The following is a 21,015-nucleotide window of genomic DNA, read 5'->3' as shown; positions in this document are numbered from 1 at the left end:
ATTGCAACGTTTGGCATCACATTCTGCATGCTGCAGTAGGAAATAAACACATGGCTTCAATTTACAACTATTAGAAACCTGATGTGGTTGAGAAAACACATCTAATGACAGGCTTTGAGTCAGTCAGTGGAACCCGTTTAGGGTATGTCTTGGACTGGCTGACGTCGACATACAATACAGGCCAAAAGTTTGGACACACCTCCTCATTCAATGCGTTTTCTTTATTTTCATGACTATTTACATTGTAGATTGTCACTGAAGGCATCAAAATTATGAATGAACACATGTGGAGTTATGTACTCAACAAAAAAAGGTGAAATAACAGAAAACATGTTTTATATTCTACAAACCCCAAAAGCAGTGAAGTTGTCACGTTGTGTAAATGGTAAATAAAAACAGAATACAATGATTTGCAAATCCTTTTCAACTTATATTCAATTGAATAGACTGCAAAGACAAGATACTTAATGTTCCAACTGGAAAACTTTTTTTGCAAATATTAGCTCATTTGGAATTTGATGCCTGCAACAGGTTTCAAAAAAGCTTGCACAAGCGGCAAAAAAGCAAATTGTCGAACAGTTTAAGAACAAAATTTCTCAACGAGCTATTTCAAGGAATTTAGGGATTTCACCATCCACGGTCCGTAATATCATCAAAAGGTTCAGAGAATCTGGAGAAATCACTGCATGTAAGCGATGATATTACGGACCTTCGATCCATCAGGCGGTACTGCATCAATAAGCAACATCAATGTGTAAAGGATATCACCACATGGGCTCAGGAACACTTCAGAAAACCACTGTCAGTAACTACAGTTTGTCGCTACATCTGTAAGTGCAAGTTAAAACTCTACTAAGCAAAGCCAAAGCCATCCATCAACAACACCCAGAAACGCCACCGGCTTCGCTGGGCCCGAGCTCATCTAAGATGGACTGATGCAAAGTGTAAAAGTGTTCTGTGGTCTGATGAGTCCACATTTTAAATAGTTTTTGGAAATTGTGGATGTCGTGTCCTCTGGACCAAAGAGGAAAAGAACCATCCGGATTGTTAAAGGCGCAAAGTTTAAAAGCCAGCATCTGTGATGGTATGGGGGTGTATTAGTGCCCAAGGCATGGGTAACTTACACATCTGTGAAGGCACCATTAATGCTGAAAGGTACATACAAGTTTTGGAGCAACATATGTTGCCATCCAAGCAACGGTATCATGGACGCCCCTGCTTATGTCTGCAAGACAATGCCAAGCCACGTGTTACAACAGCGTGGCTTCATAGTAAAAGAGTGTGGGTACTAGACTGGCCTGCCTGTAGTCCAGATCTGTCTCCCATTAAAAATGTGTGGTGCATTATGAAGCCTAAAATACGACAACGGAGACCCCCGGACTGTTGAACAACTTAAGCTGTACATCAAGCAAGAATGGGAAAGAATTCCACCTGAAAAGCTTCATAAATTGGTCTTCTCAGTTCCCAAACGTTTACTGGGTGTTATTAAAAGGAAAGGCCATGTAACACAGTGGTAAAAATACAACTTTTTTGCAATGTGTTGCTGCCATCGAATTCTAAGTTAATGATTATTTGCAAAAACAATTAAAGATTCTCAGCTCCAACATTAAATATCTTGTCTTTGCAGTCTATTCAATTGAATATAAGTTGAAAAGGATTTGCAAATCGTTGTATTACGTTTTTATTTACGATTTACACAACATGCCAACTTCACTGGTTTTGGGTTTTGTAGTTTCTTCAAAATAGCACAAGCTTTGCACACTCTTGGCATTCTCTCAATAAGCTTCAAGAGGTAGTCACCTGAAATGGTTTTCACTTCACAGGTGTCATAGTTTTGATGCCTTCAGTGACAATCTACAATGTAAATAGTCATGAAAATAAAGAAAACGCATTGAAATGAGAAGGTGTGTCCAAACTTTTGGCCTGTACTGTATCTACAGTACAGGCCATAATCAAAATAGAAAACAGTGTGCTTATTTTATAGAAAACAGCTTCGACTAAGGCACTGTTTGGCTCAAGCATATGTCTCCATGGTGATGCGTTACCTGTTTCTGGCTATGAGGGCTTTGATGCGGTCAACTTTCCTCTGCTTGTCAGCCTGCTGCTCTGGGCTCAGCGCCTCCTCTGGGTCAGATTCCACGTAGCGTTCAGGTATCAGCACTTTGTCAGGCACTGACAGCTGCAAGCAGAGAGAGACGTGTGCTCAGTTTACTGTTAACGATTCCTATGCGCTTTGCTGTGAAGGTTGAGCGTGAGAGTGACTCAGCCTTACTTGTCTGTCCACGTTAAAAGAGTTGGAGGCTTCTTTGAGACGTGCAATCTCCTCAGCAGGGGTCTCCTGCTCCCTCACCAAATCCTGCTGCCTGAGCGAGGCCTCCAATTCCAGAATGTCAGTGCTCATCACCTCATCTCTGCGCCTCAGTTGGGACTGCTGCAAGATATTCACAAAGAGAGTGTGGATAAGAGTCCAGGATTGTTTCAATTTCTATGATAGAATGACATCTGTTTCTGTACCTGTGCGTTGCGCAGGTGGTTGTCTTTAGTAAAAGAATTACTGCGGGACAAGGCGTTCTCCTCGCTGCTACCCCGGACGCGGAGGCCCTTTTTCTTGTCCCTGAGGGCACCCTGCTGGTGGCGGCGAATCCTCTCCAGCTGCTCCTCCACGCTCATCCTGGGTCGACCGCTCTCCAGAGCACACAGCTGATGCTCAGCAGCACTATGCGGACGCTCCTGTTGGCCAGACAGTGCAACCAAGAGCATGGACTCAAACCATTAATCATGTCCAAAACATGCTTACAGTGCTCATAAAGAAAATATTGGTACAAACAATTTAATCAATGCATTAATCACAGAGGGATTAGGCTTGGCATATTCATTCTACTGAATCATCAACATAGTCTATTATGTTGGTAAAAGTACAGAAACACATGGCCATTAACACCCAAATGAAGCGGAGGAAGCTATTTTGGCAGCTGTCAGAGCTTCCACTCTTCTGGGAAAGATTTCTACAAGATTTTGGAATGTGTTGGAGGGAATTTTTGAGGTCAGAAGCAATGGTTGTTGGCCCTGAGAAAGGACCTGGCTTATATCTGTTGGAGTGCACGCCCAAAGGTCATTGATTAGTAGTTGTGTTTTTCAAAAACAAACGCTCAGAACATGCCTAATTAGTAGCCCTGTGCTGATTACAACTTTTGCTGGACGATAATTTGTCCCACAAATTATTGCCAATAAACAATATTCTTTTGTCACCAAATTAAGCATTAATGTAATCATAATATATAACTAGATGAGGCAATTCCTCAAGGAATTGCGTGTGAATGCTCCAATGCTGAAGTTGAACTGAAATGCTGACAGAATTTAGTATGAATGTTAAGAATAGTTTGAAAGTTGAAGAGTTTGAATTTCCAGGAAAAACGGAATTTCGTTTGGAACTTGGAAAAGTGTTAGTTTGAATTTCCAGGATGAGTGGAATGTGTTGATGTTAGAATGGTTAGAATAGGTAGAAAAATGTGGGAATTGTGCAACTTGGAAAAATTTCCCATTCATTTCAACGGAACTTCCTGGAAATTTTGGGAAAAGCGGGATTTTTTTTTTTAAATGCTAAGAAATGTGAATGTTCTGAATGGTTGGTGTTGGAATTTTTCAAATTGGTCGAGAAATGTTGAAGTATTAACCTTTTTATTTGAGAAATTGTATTATGAAATTCCTGTCAACGGGAACTTCCTGGAAATTTTGGGAAAAGCGGGATTTTTTTTAAAAAAATGCTAAAAAGGTGAATGTTCTGAATGGTTGGTGTTGGAATTTTTCAAATTGGTCGAGAAATGTTGAAGTATTAACCTTTTTAATTGAGAAATTATATTATGAAATTCCTGGAATTTCCGAAAAAACTGGGAATTTTTTCAGTTAAAAAAACAACTCTGTTTTTTTGTCCTGGTTAAGAGGAATGTTTTGACAGTGGAACAGTTGAAATGGGTTGAAACATGTGGAAGGAGTAGTCGACAGAAAAAAGGGTGAAAGAAGGGTTTGAAAAAAACGGAATTTCTGGGAATTCCTGAAAAATTTTTGAACTTGGAAAAATTATGGTTTGAATGTCCAGGATATGTGGAATATGTTGAAGGTGAAATGGTTTGAATCGGTTGAAAAATGTGGAAATAGTGGATGTTCGAAAAATGGCCAATTCATTTTGAATGGGAAAAATTTCCCTGAAAACCTGGAATTCCGGGAAAACTGGAAATGTTTTAAATTTTTTAATGGAAAGCCCAAAATTCCCGAATAGGCTGAACAGTTTGAAGTTGGAACAGTTTGAATCGGGTGAAAAATGTGGAAGGTAGAACGCGCCAAAATCTGGAGAAGAAGAAGAATGATGTGAATGCCTTGGAGCATTCACACAATAAGGATGCAAGAAACCCGTTCAAATGCAATAAACTTTTAAATTTCGTGTTAGTATTTTTTAACCGTTGCAATTGGAAGGTCAAGAACTTTGAATTAAAATAACAACAACAACAAAATGGACACGCAATCTTTGTTAGCAAAAACTGAAAATTTAACAACTTTAGTGCAGCTTTTACCCCAGTTGGAAAAACTGGGTTGAGTAGTTTGTTTTGTGGTCTTGTTTTGTTGCCATCATTTATCAACAAATTTGGCACACTGGCTCATTTGTCCATGTTGATAGGCTCATCTTTCTCATTCAGTTTGAAGCCAAATTAATCTCCCTCACAATTGGCTTTGAGATCATCTTTTGTCCTACTAATTTTGGTTATTTTGCGGTGCTCTCATTAGAAAATTGTGCGTTTAAGTTAGCAGTCCCGCCTTCGTCCACCAAGGCAAAAATTGTGGATGACTGATGAGAGGATTTACACCTTTCATTTAATTCTACCATTTAATAAACACGTACAAGTGTTGAGAGCGATTTACAGAGTGAATCCTCTTGTTCCCTGTTTGAAAACGAGAGACGAAGGAAACAAATTATCAACAATTTATCGATGCCAGCAAAGTAATTAACAAGTTCATTTTCATTTATTGTTTGAGTAATTGACTTATCAGCCCAGGCCTATGCCATTAAATAGGCATAGTCAAACAACACCTAATGATTTATACGATGTGTGCCTCAATAGTCACTTATTTTAAACACTGCAATAATTTAGGACAGGCCTTGGCAATTAGACTTGGGGGGCCAAATTTAGAGAAAAAAATGTGTCTATTTTTAGGAACACTACTACAAAAACTCACAATAATGTCTGATTGAATGCTAAAAATGTTATCGCAGACCGCCTTAAAAAAACGGAATGGAATTTTACATTTTTTTACTGAATGAGACACCCAGAATGTACATGAAAATAAAGAATGTGGGATTTACAATATTAAAGGGGAACATTATCACCAGACCTATGTAAGCGTCAATATATACCTTGATGTTGCAGAAAAAAGACCATATATTTTTTGAACCGATTTCCGAACACTAAATGGGTGAATTTTCCTTTCTAATATTCGCTCTCGGAGCGATGACGTCACGTTGTGACGTCACATCGGGAAGCAATCCGCCATTTTCTCAAACACCGAGTCAAATCAGCTCTGTTATTTTCCGTTTTTTCGACTGTTTTCCGTACCTTGGAGACATCATGCCTCGTCGGTGTGTTGTCGGAGGGTGTAACAACACGAACAGGGACGGATTCAAGTTGCACCAGTGGCCCAAAGATGCGAAAGTGGCAAGAAATTGGACGAAATTTGTTCAAAATACGAGGGTGTGGGGAAAGCCGACGAAAATGGTCAGTCGTTTGTTCCGCACACTTTACCAACGAAAGCTATGCTACGACAGAGATGGCAAGAATGTGTGGATATCCTGCGACACTCAAAGCAGATGCATTTCCAACGATAAAGTCAAAGAAATCTGCCGCCAGACCCCCATTGAATCTGCCGGAGTGTGTGAGCAATTCAGGGACAAAGGACCTCGGTAGCACGGCAAGCAATGGCGGCAGTTTGTTCCCGCAGACGAGCGAGCTAAACCCCCTGGATGTCTTGGCTCACACCGTCCCGAAGATGATCAAGAGAAGAATATCGACCCTAGCTTCCCTGGCCTGCTGACATGAGGGTATGTCTACAGAATATATTAATTGATGAAAATTGGGCTGTCTGCACTCTCAAAGTGCATGTTGTTGCCAAATGTATTTCATATGCTGTAAACCTAGTTCATAGTTGTTAGTTTCCTTTAATGCCAAACAAACACATACCAATCGTTGGTTAGAAGGCGATCGCCGAATTCGTCTTCGCTTTCTCCCGTGTCGCTGACTGTCGTGTCGTTTTCGTCGGTTTCGCTTGCGTACGGTTCAAACCGATATGGCTCAATAGCTTCAGTTTCTTCTTCAATTTCGTTTTCGCTACCTGCCTCCACACTACAACCATCCGTTTCAATACATTCGTAATCTGTTGAATCGCTTAAGCCGCTGAAATCCGAGTCTGAATCCGAGCTAATGTCGCTATAACTTGCTGTTCTTTCCGCCATGTTTGTTTGTGTTGGCTTCACTATGTGACGTCACAGGAAAATGGACGGGTGTTTATAACGATGGTTAAAATCAGGCACTTTGAAGCTTTTTTTAGGGATATTGCGTGATGGGTAAAATTTTGAAAAAAACTTCGAAAAATATAATTTTTAATGGTTTTAACCATTCTGAAATTGTGATAATGTTCCCCTTTAACTACGAACGATAAAACACTGAATATTGACAACATAGGAACGTCACACTCCCTCTCGATCGACATATTTTACAATCAAGCAAAATATGAATGTGAAGGGTATAAAAAAAAACAAAAAAAACACCGACATTCTGATATATGTGATATATCACTAAGTTTTAGAATTTTGTTGTAAAAATCTCCTTCCGTGTCTGTCCCTGACACCCGCATTGCTTGGTGCCTCGTCTGAGCTGATGTGACTTAGAGTACCATAGTAACTAATTAGATTACCATAGTAACTAGTAATGCAAAAGCACAGATTCCAACCATTGAAATACTTTGTATAGTTCAAAACTTACGGTAATTTAAAAACATCACTGCACATCATAATGGCAGCTACAGTTTCCATCTTAAAGATATACAAAAATTAATTTGGGAATGTCCGGCGGGCCAGATTGAAAAGCTTAACGGGCCACATGCGGGACCCGGGTCTTAATTTGTCCAGGTCTGACTTAAGAGATGAGACAAAAATACACAATAATGGTGTTTGAACGGTCTTAAATGTTCACTCATGCAGAACAGAATGGGTGCTTTGGAGGCAACCTGAATGAATGGCTGCTGTGCACTGGCACACCACTTCTGTTGGCACACGCGTACGTAGACTGAGGGGGGCATTTAACGCCCGAGCATGAGAGGCTGACGATGTGTAGTTGTTCACTTAGCGTTTGGTGCCATGCTACAGGGAGCTGTTAAATTTGGATGCAGTCCAGCGCTCGAGGACGCTGGAGCTACTGTCCAGATTGTTCAAGGGGCTGGCACCCAAGGGCCTGAGCTGAACTCTGGGAGGCACTCGCTCACCACTGCAGGCTATATCGTTAACTAGAACAAAACCTGCACATGCATGCAGCAGAAACTTCACAAAGTTGATCTCCTTTCATTTATGTTAAAACCCGTCCTTATTTGTGTTCAACATAGAAACAAACAGGGAAAAAAGGACACACCCTGCTGCGTGGCACACTAATAACACAGTTGGTATATTTGATAGTGTGTGTGGGTGGAAACTGTTTAAAACCAAGCTCCTTATTCATTTTATAACAAGCTGTTCTGGAGAGGACTGGTCACACCCCGGCCATGTGGTGACAACTTTTACGGTGAATGTAGAGCTTGAGGACCACAACAAGCTCTTATAAAACATCAACTGGCTGGCGGAGGCCCACAGGAGAAAAATATATATTTGTGAATATAAAATAAAGTAAGAAATTGGAAACTTAACCCACTAATATACTGAAATATCTCATTTTATCGACTTACCGTTCTGGAGTCAGGCTTTTTACTCTTCCTTAAGGTAACATAGGAAGCAATGGAGGAGGATTCAGTCACTGGGGATTTGGTTCTAGGTGGAACTACGCCTACTGGGTAGGATATGCCTGGTGGGGAGAGTGCAAACATCCACATATACAACATTTATAAAGTGAGTAAATGCAGTAATTGTTTTTCCAACAATCAAAATTGTATATTCAGTAATGTTGGTACAAGTGCTATCAAACGATTCATTTAAAAAAATGTGATTGATCACACTTTTTGATTAATCATGATTAATCGCAGTAAATTACTTGCTTGCATAATTTAATGGATCATATTATGTAAAACCAACTTTTCTTACCTGTAGGCACCTGTTTTTATGTATTTGGGATACCCATAACTCCTAAAAATTAGAATCTAAACCATGAAAAGTATGGTAGCGATATCAAAACTCAAACAAGCTGTTTGAGACTTTAGTGGCATATTTTGCCATAGTTACATCAGTGGATATCTTCATATACAACCTCGGCCAAAAATGATGGGATCACCTGTTTTGGAGGATCATTCAGTTTGTAATTTAGTAGAAAAAAACTGATAACAGACATTACACAAAACTATAGTCGTTTCAAATTTAAACTTTTTGGCTTTAAGTAAGACTAAAAAAAACAAGGAAAATGAAATGTGATTGCCAGTAACAGTTGAATGTTAAAGTAAAGCAGAGTGAAAACAAAAACCACTACAACATACCACTAGTACTCGGACGCACCACCTCTGGTCTGTGTAACAGTTTGCAGTCTGTGAGGCATGGACTTAACCAGTGACAAACAGTACCCTTCATCAATCTTGCTCCAACTTTCTCTGATTGCTGGTGTCAAATCAGTTTCGCAGGTTGGAGTCTTGTCATGGAACATTTTCTTTAATTTCCACCACACATTTTCAATTGGTATGAGAGCTGGGCTATTTGCAGGCCATGACATTGACCTTATGTGTCTTTCTTAAAAGAAAGTCTTCAGTTTTTGCTTTATTGCAAGATGCATTTCTACCAAAAGCGCCTTATTGCAGTGAAACTTGCCAAGGGACATGTAACCAAATATTAAAGGCCTCACTGAAATGCGATTTACTTATTTAAACGGGGATAGCAGGTCCATTCTATGTGTCATACTTGATCATTTCGCGATATTGCCATATTTTTGCTGAAAGGATTTAGTAGAGAACATTGACGATAAAGTTAGCAACTTTTGGTCGCTGATAAAAAAGCCTTGCCTGTACCGGAAGTAGCAGACGAGTAGCGTGACGTCACAGGTTGTGGAGCTCCTCACATCTGCACATTGTTTACAATCATGGCCACCAGCAGCGAGAGCGATTCGGACCGAGAAAGCGACGATTTCCTCATTAATTTGAGCGAGGATGAAAGATTTGTGGATGAGGAAAGTGAGAGTGAAGGACTAGAGGGCAGTGGGAGCGATTCAGATGGGGAAGATGCTGTGAGAGGCGGGTGGGACCTGATATTCAGCTGGGAATGACTAAAACAGTAAATAAACACAAGACATATATATACTCTATTAGCCACAACACAACCAGGCTTATATTTAATATGCCACAAATTAATCCCGCATAACAAACACCTCCCCCCTCCCGTCCATATAACCTGCCAATACAACTCAAACACCTGCACAACACACTCAATCCCACAGCCCAAAGTACCGTTCACCTCCCCAAAGTTCATACAGCACATATATTTCCCCAAAGTTACGTACGTGACATGCACATAGCGGCACGCACATACGGGCAAGCGATCAAATGTTCGGAAGCCGCAGCTGCATGCGTACTCAAGGTACCGTGTCTGCGTATCCAACTCAAAGTCCTCCTGGTAAGAGCCTCTGTTGTCCCAGTTCTCCACAGGCTAATGGTAAAGATTGACTGTCATCTTTCGGGAATTTAAACAATGAAACACCGGCCGTGTTTGTGTTGCTGAAGTCGGCCGCAATACACCGCTTCCCACCTACAGCTTTCTTCTTTGCTGTCTCCATTGTTCATTGAACAAATTGCAAAAGATTCACCAACACAAATGTCCAGAATACTGTGGAATTTTGCGATGAAAACAGACGACTTAATAGCTGGCCACCATGCTGTCCCAAAATGTCCTCCACAATCCGTGACGTCACTCGCTGACGTCATCATACCGAGACGTTTTCAGCAGGATATTTCGCGCAAAATTCAAAATTGCACTTTAGTAAGCTAACCCGGCCGTATTGGCATGTGTTGCAATGTTAAGATTTCATCATTGATATATAAACTATCAGACTGCGTGGTCCGTAGTAGTGGGTTTCAGTAGGCCTTTAACATTGCTGTTTGTATACTTTTGACCCAACTTTCGTCTTTCAATGTTTTTTGTGACCAACAAGTATGTGCTCCAATCACTCTATCACAAAAAAATAAGAGTTGTAGAAATGATTGGAAACTCAAGACAGCCATGACATTATGTTCTTTACAAGTGTATGTAAACTTTTGACCACGACTGTAGTTTGAACTCAGTCAGTAGACTCGATAAGGAAGTGCTAAAAACTACAACATGGCTGACGGGGTGGAGATAAAGTCGAAGGGGGCTTGGCCTTGAAGAGGGCTTTGGCACGTAAATAAGACCACCGACAAAACGACGCATTCTGAAGGGCTTGTTTTCATTTTTGATGTCATTTGCTTGTGCAAATAACTTTGAATGGTAATGCACATATGTCAATAGAACTGTATAGTTCACATTTGCTGCAGTGATACTCTACCTTTGTTTGCAGGGTGGTCAGCAGGGTATTCAGAGCGGTCTTCGCCATTGCTCTCGTCCACTTCAGCTACTGTGGTGAGCTCTGGTTCACTCTTGTACAGTCGGTAGTCAGGCCCCTGCCAAAGAATTACAAACAGCTTGTTCAACACCCATTCAGAATGTATTTTGCAAAGTCAATAGAGGTTGGTGTCTTTCATGTTGTACCAGTTGGGCACACTGTTTTAAGGAAATCCTACAAACACGATCAACCCAGCATGGTTCGCAACCAAGGACAGAACAATGTCACACACAAAAAAAAAGGAACACTGACAAGCATGTTTAATTAAGTACAAATGATACTGGCTGTGAAGTTTCGTCCAAATGAAGGGAAAACCAAAAAATGAAGAGATGCGATCAAATAAAGCGATGTGAAAAAACCCAGGGCTGTCAAATTATAAATTTTTTAAATCTGATTCATCACATTTTGGAATTTGGATTATTATGATTAATCACAGGTGATTATTCACTTGCTTAATTAAAATGTGCTTAAGGAAAGACCCCAGTATTTGTACACAAATGCAATTCATCTGTTTTATTTCAGGTCCTTTAGGCTTTATTTTGGGGTGAAATTTGCCAGCGTACTGCATTGATCTGATCACTGACTGTGTAGCAGTTAAGGTAAAAGAGCTTGTACTGTCAAAATAAATTGCATGATTAGTCTAAGTGTTTACATGATCAACGCAATAATTTTTGGGATTAATCAAATTAATTAAATTGTTAATTTTGACAGCCCTAAAAAAAAAACAAGAAGTAAACGCAAAATAAACGTCCAAAAAAACAACAACAGGCAGTGACACAGCTGCAAGCAAGGTCATCGGGTTGACAAGCTTACGCTGTGTGTGCCATTCCTCTGATTAGTCTTCCTGTCCTCTGTTCTTTGGAGGGATGCTGAGCGAACTCCAGTATGAGGGAGCATAGTGGGGGGGTCGGGATCGTAGGCCTGAGGTAAAGGTGGCCGTGGGGGCACCAAGTCCTCCTCCTGGGGATTATACAAGGCATGACAGGAAGCAAGGTGACATAAGACGCCACCATACAAGGCCTGGGCAACTTGCAACTGGTCCTTAGATCCTCAGACTCCTATGATACACTGAGTACATACCACATGTACTCAAACAGTAGAGGCATTACTTACTAAAAGTGTTGGTTTAATTGGAATGAATGGTTTTTTATAATAATAATAATAATAATAATACCAATAACATGAATACCGTATTTTTTGGATAATAACTCGCTCCAGAGTATAAATCGCACCAACCGAAAATGCATAATAAAGAAGGAAAAAAAACGTATATAGTCGCACTAGAGTACCGTATTTTTCGGACTATAAGTCGCAGTTTTTTTCATAGTTTGGCCGGGCTCCAGTGCGACTTATATATGTTTTTTTCCTTCTTTATTATGCATTTTTGGCAGGTGCGACTTATACTCCGGTGCGACTTATACTCCCAAAAATACGGTATAAGTCGCATTTTTTGGGGAAATTTATTTGATAAAATCCAACACCAAGAATAGACATTTGAAAGGCAATTTAAAATAAATAAAGAATAGTGAACAACAGGCTGAATAAGTGTACGTTATATGAGGCATAAATAACCAACTGAGAACGTGCCTGGTATGTTAACGTAACATATTATGGTAAGAGTCATTCAAATAACTATAACATATAGAACATGCTATACGTTTACCAAACAATCTGTCACTCCTAATCGCTAAATCCCATGAAATCTTCTTCCTCGGTGTCGCTTCTAAACAACTCTGCCAACTCCACATATACGCCTAGTCTCTTACGTCAGTGGTTCTCAACCTTTTTTCAGTGATGTACCCCATGTGAATTTTTTTTTAATTCAAGTACCCCCTAATCATAGCAAAGCATTTTTGGTTGAAAAAAGAGATAAAGAAGTAAAATACAGCACTATGTCATCAGTTTCTGATTTATTAAATTGTATAACAGTGCAAAACATTGCTCATTTGTAGTGGTCTTTCTTGAACTATTTGGGGAAAAAAAGATAGGTTTTTATTTATATTTATAAAGGATTTTTGAATTGTTGATATTTTTAGAATACTTTAAAAAAATCTCACGTACCCCTTGGCATACCTTCAAGTACCCCCAAGGGTACGCGTACCCCCATTTGAGAACCACTGTCTTACGTGAATGAGATAAATAATATTATTTGATATTTTACGGTAATGTGTTAATTTCACACATAAGTCGCTCCAGAGTATAAATCGCACCCCCGGCCAAACTATGAAAAAAACTGTGATTTATAATCCGAAAAATACGGTAATCATACATTTTACTCATAATAATGCATACAATTAAAGACCCAGTCAAAGTTTTGGGCACACTTCTGTATGCTAATGAATGGGAGGATGTGTCCAAACGATTGAGTGGTGCTGTATAAGTTGTGTGATTTTACAAAACTTAGTGATGTATCAGATATATCAGATTAAAGGCGGGGTTTTTTTTACCCCTCGCGTTAATATTTCGTGGTGTTTGTTGCATTTTTGTTGCGTTTCGCTTTATTGTAAAATATGTCGATCGAGAGGGGGTGTGACGTTCATATGTGGTCAATATTCAGTGTTTTATCATTTACAGTTAATATTGTAAATCCCACATTCTTTATTTTCATGTACAATCTGGGTCTCAGTCAGTAAAAAAAATTATAATTCCATCGTGTTTTTTAAGGCGTTTTTGCCATTCAATCAGACATTATTGTGAGGTTTTGTATTAGTGTTACTAAAAATAGACACATTTATTTCTCTAAATTTGGTCCCCCGAGTCAAAATAATTGCCCAGGCCTGCTCTAAGTGAATTCTAAAAATACAGTGTTTTTGGACTATGCCTATTTAATGGCATAGGCCTGGGCCGATAAGTCAATTACTCAAACAATAAATTAAAATGAACTTGTTAATAAGTTCATTATCGTGAGGTTTTGTATTAGTGTATTATGTTAGATCCACTATGGACTGGACTTTCACAATATTATGCTAGACCCACTCGAGGTCCATTGCACCGGTCTCCCCTGGGGAGGGGTCCTCTCCATGGTTTCTGATTGTCCCACTGGGTTGAGTTTTTCCTTGCCCTGATGTGGGATCTGAACAGAGGATGTCGTTGTGGCTTGTGCAGCCCTTTGAGACACTTGTGATTTAGGGTTATATAAACAAACATTGATTGATTGATTGATGTTCTAAAAAATAGATATACGGGCCCCCAGACACATTTTTTTCTCTAAATTTGGCCCTCCGAATCAAAATAATTGCTCATGCCTGGGTTAAATAGTGTATAATATAAAATATATATATCTATATTTTAGTGTGATATATTGTGTAAAGTAGGGATGCTCTGATCAGAGATTTATGCTGCCAATTCTGATCATCCATGAGTGAGATCGGCCAAAACCAATACCAATCACATGCATAAACTGTATATTTTTCAATTCATTTATGGTGAGTGCTAGTGACAGATTAACAATATCAGCACAATGTTTAAACAGGTTCCTTATTCTTTTTTTTTTACTACATACAATTGTTTGATCATTTCAAAAGTAATAGTGCACAATAACTAAACAAAATTAAAAAAAAATACTACCCATTATTCATTGAAAGCCTTTTTGCCCTTTGTCAAAGGACTTCCTAAATTTGAAAACATTAACAAAAACAACAACAAAAATTATTTTGAGAAGACAAAAAAATTCATTGAATCACTCTAGTATCGATCATATAATGATACTACCCTTGGTATTGACACCACCAATTAATGGCTCAATCCGCCCGGGATTTCCACTGGATGAAAGAACGGCTGCAGAACGGTGCAGCCATGCCTGCGGACTCTTTCCGATTCCATTCTAGTCAATGTGTCAGTTTTCACCGCCAGTGGACCCATGCGCACGGCTCCACCATGACCGCATCCCTGCGCTAAATAAATACCCTGGACTTCTATTTAGCCGGGCGCCACAACACGGCGGATCAATTTAGCTAAAATCTGCTTGTGTGAGACAGGAAGTCAAGCACAAACACAACCAAAAAATATCCAGTTTACTTTCAAAATAAAATACTCTGTGTTCAGAGCGGATCGTATTTTACACTATAAAACATCCTAAACAGGAAATGTGCCGCTACTTTTTTCCAAAACTTGGAACCCTGCGGCTTATAAGACACAGCGGCTAGTGTATGGATTTTTCTTCGTTGATGGCAATAATAAAAATAATTTTGTAAAAAACAGACAAGCAAAAACCCCGACAGGGTGTTTTTTTGTTTGTGCTATGGCGCCATCTTTTGGACGAATTCGCAAATTGCAGGTGCTGCAGTGTCCTTCCATTTATGGTAGCGCTTTTTTTTTATTGCCCCAATTTGCGTGTCGTTCAACAGATTATTCATTCATTACTCCAAACAACATTTGTAAGTTTCACGGTAACTAAAACTGTTAATATACTTATTAAACCGTCCCATGTGTAATATCTGCAGGATTGTTTTCATGCATATTTGTACATGCTATCGTAATGTAATGACATTACTCTCGTTAGCATTAGCCAATATGCTAACACGTTTACCAGTGTCTGTGCAATTAATATTATTAACTTACAACGGCATTCTTTTTGTATTGTTACAGTTCCACAAATTCTTCAGTGAACTTACCAATACGTCACTGTGGAGTTAATGAGTCTGCTTAGTTGATTGGAAAACTAGCTTCCGTAGCTAGTGTGTCCATGACGATGACTTCTGTTTTGTTTGATCTGCCGTTTTACTGCCATGTTACGGGCCACCGTTTGGAAGAATTAAGATACATAAATAAACATTTACAGAATCTTTCTGTGTAAATAACTCATTTGACAAAGTATATATATTTGCGGCTTATAGTCCTGTGTGGCTAATACATGGAAAAATATTTTTTCTTCTAAAATTTTGTGGTTGCGGCTTATATCCCGGTGCGCTCTACAGTCCGGAAAACACACTAGTTTATTTTTCGTAATGGAGGTGAATATTATTAACTTACGGGAGAGGCTCCACACTTTGTATGGAGACACAATTAGCTGCTGGCTTGTTAGCCGGGGCGGAAAAAAAAAATACAATATTAGCTAGAGGGGATCAGATTTGTTAATATCATTGAAAGGCAATAATTGGCAATGGCGATTACAAAACTGATCTGTGGCTGATCGATCAGCACATCCTGAGTTCAAACATTCAATATTTACACGTTCTCTTTTCAATGTGGCCCCAATCCTCCTTCATAATGTTTAATTGTATGGGTAAAATACTACGTAGGGGCCGCACATTCTTATTGTGGTGCTTTACCTCGGTTTTCTGCTTGCTGAAGTTGGGCCCGTACACGCCATCAAAACTTCTCTGGTCCTTATGTTTATTGAGGGCCTCCATCACGTCTTGGATCCGCCACAGCTCCTTCTGAATGTTGACGTGCTGTTGGCTGGGAGGTTCTGTCTGTGAGGATTGAGAAAGAGTGCAACAGTTACAAAATAAATGAATTGACAACTTTTAGCCTTTTGCAGGTTAAGCTGATTTGTCGAGGTTGAGGAAAGAGTGCAGGCAAAAGAACAAGACAATATGTTTATGAAGAGCTTTTCATAAATAGATGTGCATGCTCCCTTCTGGCCCTCAACTAAGGCCGAGCCAAGAATAAACCTCTCTCTCCTCATGATGAAAGACAACATAAAAGCCAGACGTGCTCCAGCATCACTAAAATGATTACCGCATTTTTCGGACTACAAGGCGCACTTAAAATCCTTTCATTTTCTCAAAACTCGACAGTGCGCCTTATAACCCGGTGCGCCTAATGTACGGAATAATTTCGGTTGTGCTTACCGACCTCAAAGCTATTTTATTTGGTACATGGTGAAATGATAACTTTGACCAGTAGATGGCAGTCTCACATAAGAGATATGTGTAGACTGCAATATGACTCAAGTAAACAACACCCAAATGTTATATGTTCCATTGAAAATATAGAACATTACCCACGGCGCTCAAAAATCTATCAAAATGTTTTAGTACGACTTTGGTAAGCCATGAAGCCGCACCGCTTGATGGATTGTACTGTGCTTCAACATACGAGTATTAATGTGGTGTGTGTATAAGGTAAGACATACTATCTGGCGTTTTGTTTCACAATATTATGCAAAAGCAACTTTTCTTACCTTCTGTTACCTGCTGATTTGTATTTGGGATCTGCATAAGTCCTGAAAATGTGCACGAGTCTGCCTTTGTAGTCCGTGCCGACACCGTAGTCGATAAGCTTTTTCTTTTTCACTATATTCTTGTTATGGGACATTCATCCTCCGCTGTTGCCATTTATAATATAAAGTAGTGTAAAGTTATTACTTATATCTGTCAGTAAACTTGCCATTAAAGCACTAAAACATACCGGTGTAGTGAGTTTACATTATTCACCCAAGGAACTTTAGTTATTAGAGCGTTTCGGTGTTGTTGTTGCACTAGTGAGCCACGGATGAGGAGATGCAGCTCCGTTATTGATTGAAGTAAAGTCTGAATGTCATTAAAACAGTTAGCTCCATCTTTTGACACTTCTTCCACTCCCGTCCTTGCACGCTACACCGCTACAACAAAGATGACGGAGAAAAGACGCTGCTGAAGGTGAGCCACGTAAATAAGACCGCCAACAAAACGGTGCATCCTGAAGCGACTGTCAGAAAGCGACTTGAAGATGATCTGTAAAACATCATCTATGCAACATTTTAACCAAAGAACCACCATTACATGTTATGTAGACCACAAGGAAATGCTTTACATTTAGAAAAAAATAAATAAAATATGACTCATTTAATGCACCTTTTGTATGAAAATAGACCTGACTAGACCATCTCATCGGCAGTGCGCCTTATAATCCAGTGCGCCCTATGGTCTGGAAAATACGGTAATGTTTCTTAGATCTCTCAGTGATTGATCAAACCTTTTGGCAGCATGACAAGACATTTTAAATCATGCTGGTGTTACAAAAGACATATTTGATTTTGTTGCTTAAAACAGTGGATATTCACTCCCAAGAATCTCACCTGTGGACTTCCCAGCACTTCAAGCTGCTCCAGCAAGTTGCTCTTCGCCAGAGTCACAGCTCCTTCTAATTGATCATACTCCATCCACGACCGCTCCAACTCCTGATGAAAAAAAAAAAAAAACATTAGAAATGCTTTTTTCCCCTAAGGAGATGTTTTTTCTTGAAAGAGTTACTGTAGGATTTTATTCATGGGCTTACAGCCGTAACTCGGGAAAGCTCTCTGCAGGTGCTGAGCAAGCCGCTCTGCAGTAAGTCTCTCTGCTGGATGACACTCTGCATGGCAGCCGGGTCATCTGCGCCCAATTCTACCTCCTGGCTGGCTGACAGCAGTACCGTCTCCAGTGTGTGCTACAGGAAGACAAGTCATCAGTTACAACATCCGTGTCAGGGTGTGATTTGCATTCCTAATGAGCTGTTTCTGAAAAAGTAGGGCAATATTTTGGCCTGACACTTTTGAGTTGATATTTTATTGTGTCATGTCAATATATTGTCACTGTCCAATAAAAAAAAGTCCACTCTATGACTTTTACTTTGTACCATCGATGCAAGAGATTGTTTGCATGTCCCGTTAAACTAACACTGAAAATATGTTTTGTATTTGAAGTATCTCTATTTGCTCACCTTCCCAATTCACTTTGCAAAGGAAACAAGCAACGGCATAAAACGCGCTGAAAAAAAAAAGCCGGACCACAAGTTTATATTTCTGTCCCTTCACACAAAAAAATTAAGCCACATTTTTTAGAGCTGAGATGAACATTCTGACTCAAAATAGACATACAGTACAGGCCAAACATTTGGACACACCCTCTCATTCAATGAGTTTTCTTTATTTTCATGACTATTTACATTGTAGATTGTCACTGAAGGCATCAAAACTATGAATGAACACATGTGGAGTTATGTACCGTATTTTTCGGACTATAAGTCGCAGTTTTTTTCATAGTTTGGCCGGGCTCCAGTGCGACTTATATATGTTTTTTTCCTTCTTTATTATGCATCTTCGGCAGGTGCGACTTATACTCCGAAAAATACGGTACTTAACAAAAAAAGGTGAAATAATCAAAAACATGTTTCATATTCTAGTCTCTTCAAAATAGCCACCCTTTGCTCTGATTACCGTTTTGTACACTCATGGCATTCTCTCAATGAGCTTCAAGAGGTAGTCACCTGAAATGGTTTTCACTTCACAGGTGATCTTGAAGCTCATGGAGAAAATGTCAAGAGTGTGCAAAACGGTAATCAGAGCAAAGGGTGGCTATTTTGAAGAAACTAGAATATAAAACATGTTTTCAGTTTTTTCACCTTTTTTTGTTAAGTACATAACTCCACATGTGTTCATTCATAGTTTTGATGTGACAATCTACAATGTAAATAGTCACGAAAATAAAGAAAACACATTGAAATGAGAAGGCGTGTCCAAAGGTTTGGCCTGTACTGTACGCCTTAAAGAGCCATTGTTATTATAATACTACAAAGCGAAGGCAGAAGTTATTACGCACCAACATTAGAGAACTTCAAATGTACATCATTAGTGTTGCCAACTTAGCGACGTTGTCTTAATAAGCAGCGAGTAATCAGAACCCTCTTAAAACTATATCAAAAAAGCGACTGGCAACAGATGTTGTGGGGACTTTTGGGGCTTCTGAAATAAAAACACATATTGCTCTTACGGTACTTGGAAATCACACAACTCTTACACTACAAATTACTGCCAGGTCACTAAAGCACTTGTGACAGAGTGACAGAAGGAAGTTTGTAGTTCGAAAGGTTTGGACACACCTTCTCCTCATTCAATACGTTTTCTTTATTTTCATGACTATTTACATTGTAGATTGTCACATCAAAACTATGAATGAACACATGTGGAGTTATGTACTTAACAAAAGAAGGTGAAATGACTGAAAACATGTTTTATTTTCTAGTTTCTTCAAAATAGCCACCCTTTGCTCTGATTACTGCTTTGCACACTCTTGGCATTCTCTCCATGAGCTTCAAGCACACCTGTGAAGTGAAAACCTTTTCAGGTGACTACCTCTTGAAGCTCATCGAGAGAATGCCAAGAGTGTGCAAAGGAGTAATCAGAGCAAAGGGTGGCTATTTTGAAGGAACTAAAATATAAAACATGTTTTCAGTTATTTCACATTTTCACCACGTGTTCATTCATAGTTTTGATGCCTTCAGTGACAATCTACAATGTAAATAGTCATGAAAATAAAGAAAACGCATTGAATGAGAAAGTGTGTCCAAACTTTTGGCCCGTACTGTATATGTTTTGCTTCACACTTTTTGCAAATGTGGTCTTTTGTGCTAATTCAACTACAACATCATAATGTACCCCCAAAATGTATTTTCCGTCTTAAAAAAAAAAGAGTTGTATAATGGTGAGTCACCTTCTCTCTGTACAGCTGCTGAAGATTGTCTTCGTGTGACCTCACTACTTTATCCTGTTCACACAATTGGCTCAGCTTGTCCTGAGAAGAGCACAATAGAAAAGTGAAGACCATTGAGGTGCAGCTCAACATCGCGTACCTTTAAGAAAGAAGAGTGAGCTTACATCAATGTCAGCCTCTTCCGGCATGTAAGGGTGTTCTTCGGGACTGAGCTGTCAAGGAAGATCAGATCATCAGACAGAAACACGACACGTCATTAGAAAGATTGACATGACTCTGTGGGAAACCAGTATAGCATCATTTTTAAAGCTCTCATTTTTGCCCTAGACATTTTTTTTTATTGGTAGGAACTAAAATTTGAGTGACACCGGAGGAGTTAGCAAACCTACAGTGGGGGTACGCCAGTAAAAGCACACAATTATTATGTTTTATCATCCACAAAGTATTTGTCTCCGTCAGCACAGTGGTTTATTAGAAATGCAAGGTGACATGTTGCCAACGGGGCTGACTGAACAAAAAAAATATTGACCCAAAGGATTGTATGTGTTCTTTGTTTAGCGCTTACACGGTAAGGGCCTGATTTTATAGAGGTTTATATCACAGCATGCAAACCAGTTAGCACACGCAAAGCTGATCTATTAAATGTGTGCAAAGTGGATTGTGACTGTTAAGTGAGCAGAATAAGGCGTGCAATCCATTTTGCGTCTGTCTTCATTAATATGCAAAATATACCGTATTTTCCGGACCATAGGGCGCACCGGATTATAAGGCGCACTGCTGATGAGCAGGTGTTGTCAGGTCTATTTTCATACAAA

General features: G+C 39.4%; 1 protein-coding gene across 5 annotated transcripts in view; it reads right to left on the bottom strand.

Annotated features, from left to right (window-relative positions):
• The window catches only part of LOC133612660 (pleckstrin homology domain-containing family A member 5-like), a 237,311-nt gene that overhangs the window by 11,777 nt on the left and 204,519 nt on the right, over positions 1–21,015 (bottom strand). For 4 of the 5 annotated variants that reach the window (XM_061970286.1, XM_061970282.2, XM_061970281.2 and 1 more), the window contains 12 exons: positions 20,365–20,412; positions 20,201–20,281; positions 18,009–18,158; positions 17,809–17,910; positions 16,076–16,219; positions 11,619–11,765; positions 10,749–10,863; positions 7,981–8,096; positions 2,515–2,730; positions 2,273–2,431; positions 2,046–2,179; positions 1–30 (listed from right to left, as the gene is read on the bottom strand). The exon at positions 1–30 is cut by the window's left edge and continues 110 nt beyond it. In XM_061970286.1, coding sequence (XP_061826270.1) covers positions 1–30; positions 2,046–2,179; positions 2,273–2,431; positions 2,515–2,730; positions 7,981–8,096; positions 10,749–10,863; positions 11,619–11,765; positions 16,076–16,219; positions 17,809–17,910; positions 18,009–18,158; positions 20,201–20,281; positions 20,365–20,412 — 1,442 coding nt within the window. The remainder of the gene's footprint in view (positions 31–2,045; positions 2,180–2,272; positions 2,432–2,514; positions 2,731–7,980; positions 8,097–10,748; positions 10,864–11,618; positions 11,766–16,075; positions 16,220–17,808; positions 17,911–18,008; positions 18,159–20,200; positions 20,282–20,364; positions 20,413–21,015) is intronic. The other variant, XM_061970284.2, reaches the window with a different exon arrangement.

Source organism: Nerophis lumbriciformis, linkage group LG10 (genome assembly GCF_033978685.3).
Source record: "Nerophis lumbriciformis linkage group LG10, RoL_Nlum_v2.1, whole genome shotgun sequence".
NCBI classification, from domain to species: domain Eukaryota; kingdom Metazoa; phylum Chordata; class Actinopteri; order Syngnathiformes; family Syngnathidae; genus Nerophis; species Nerophis lumbriciformis.
This window is presented reverse-complemented; position numbering and strand designations above follow the sequence as displayed.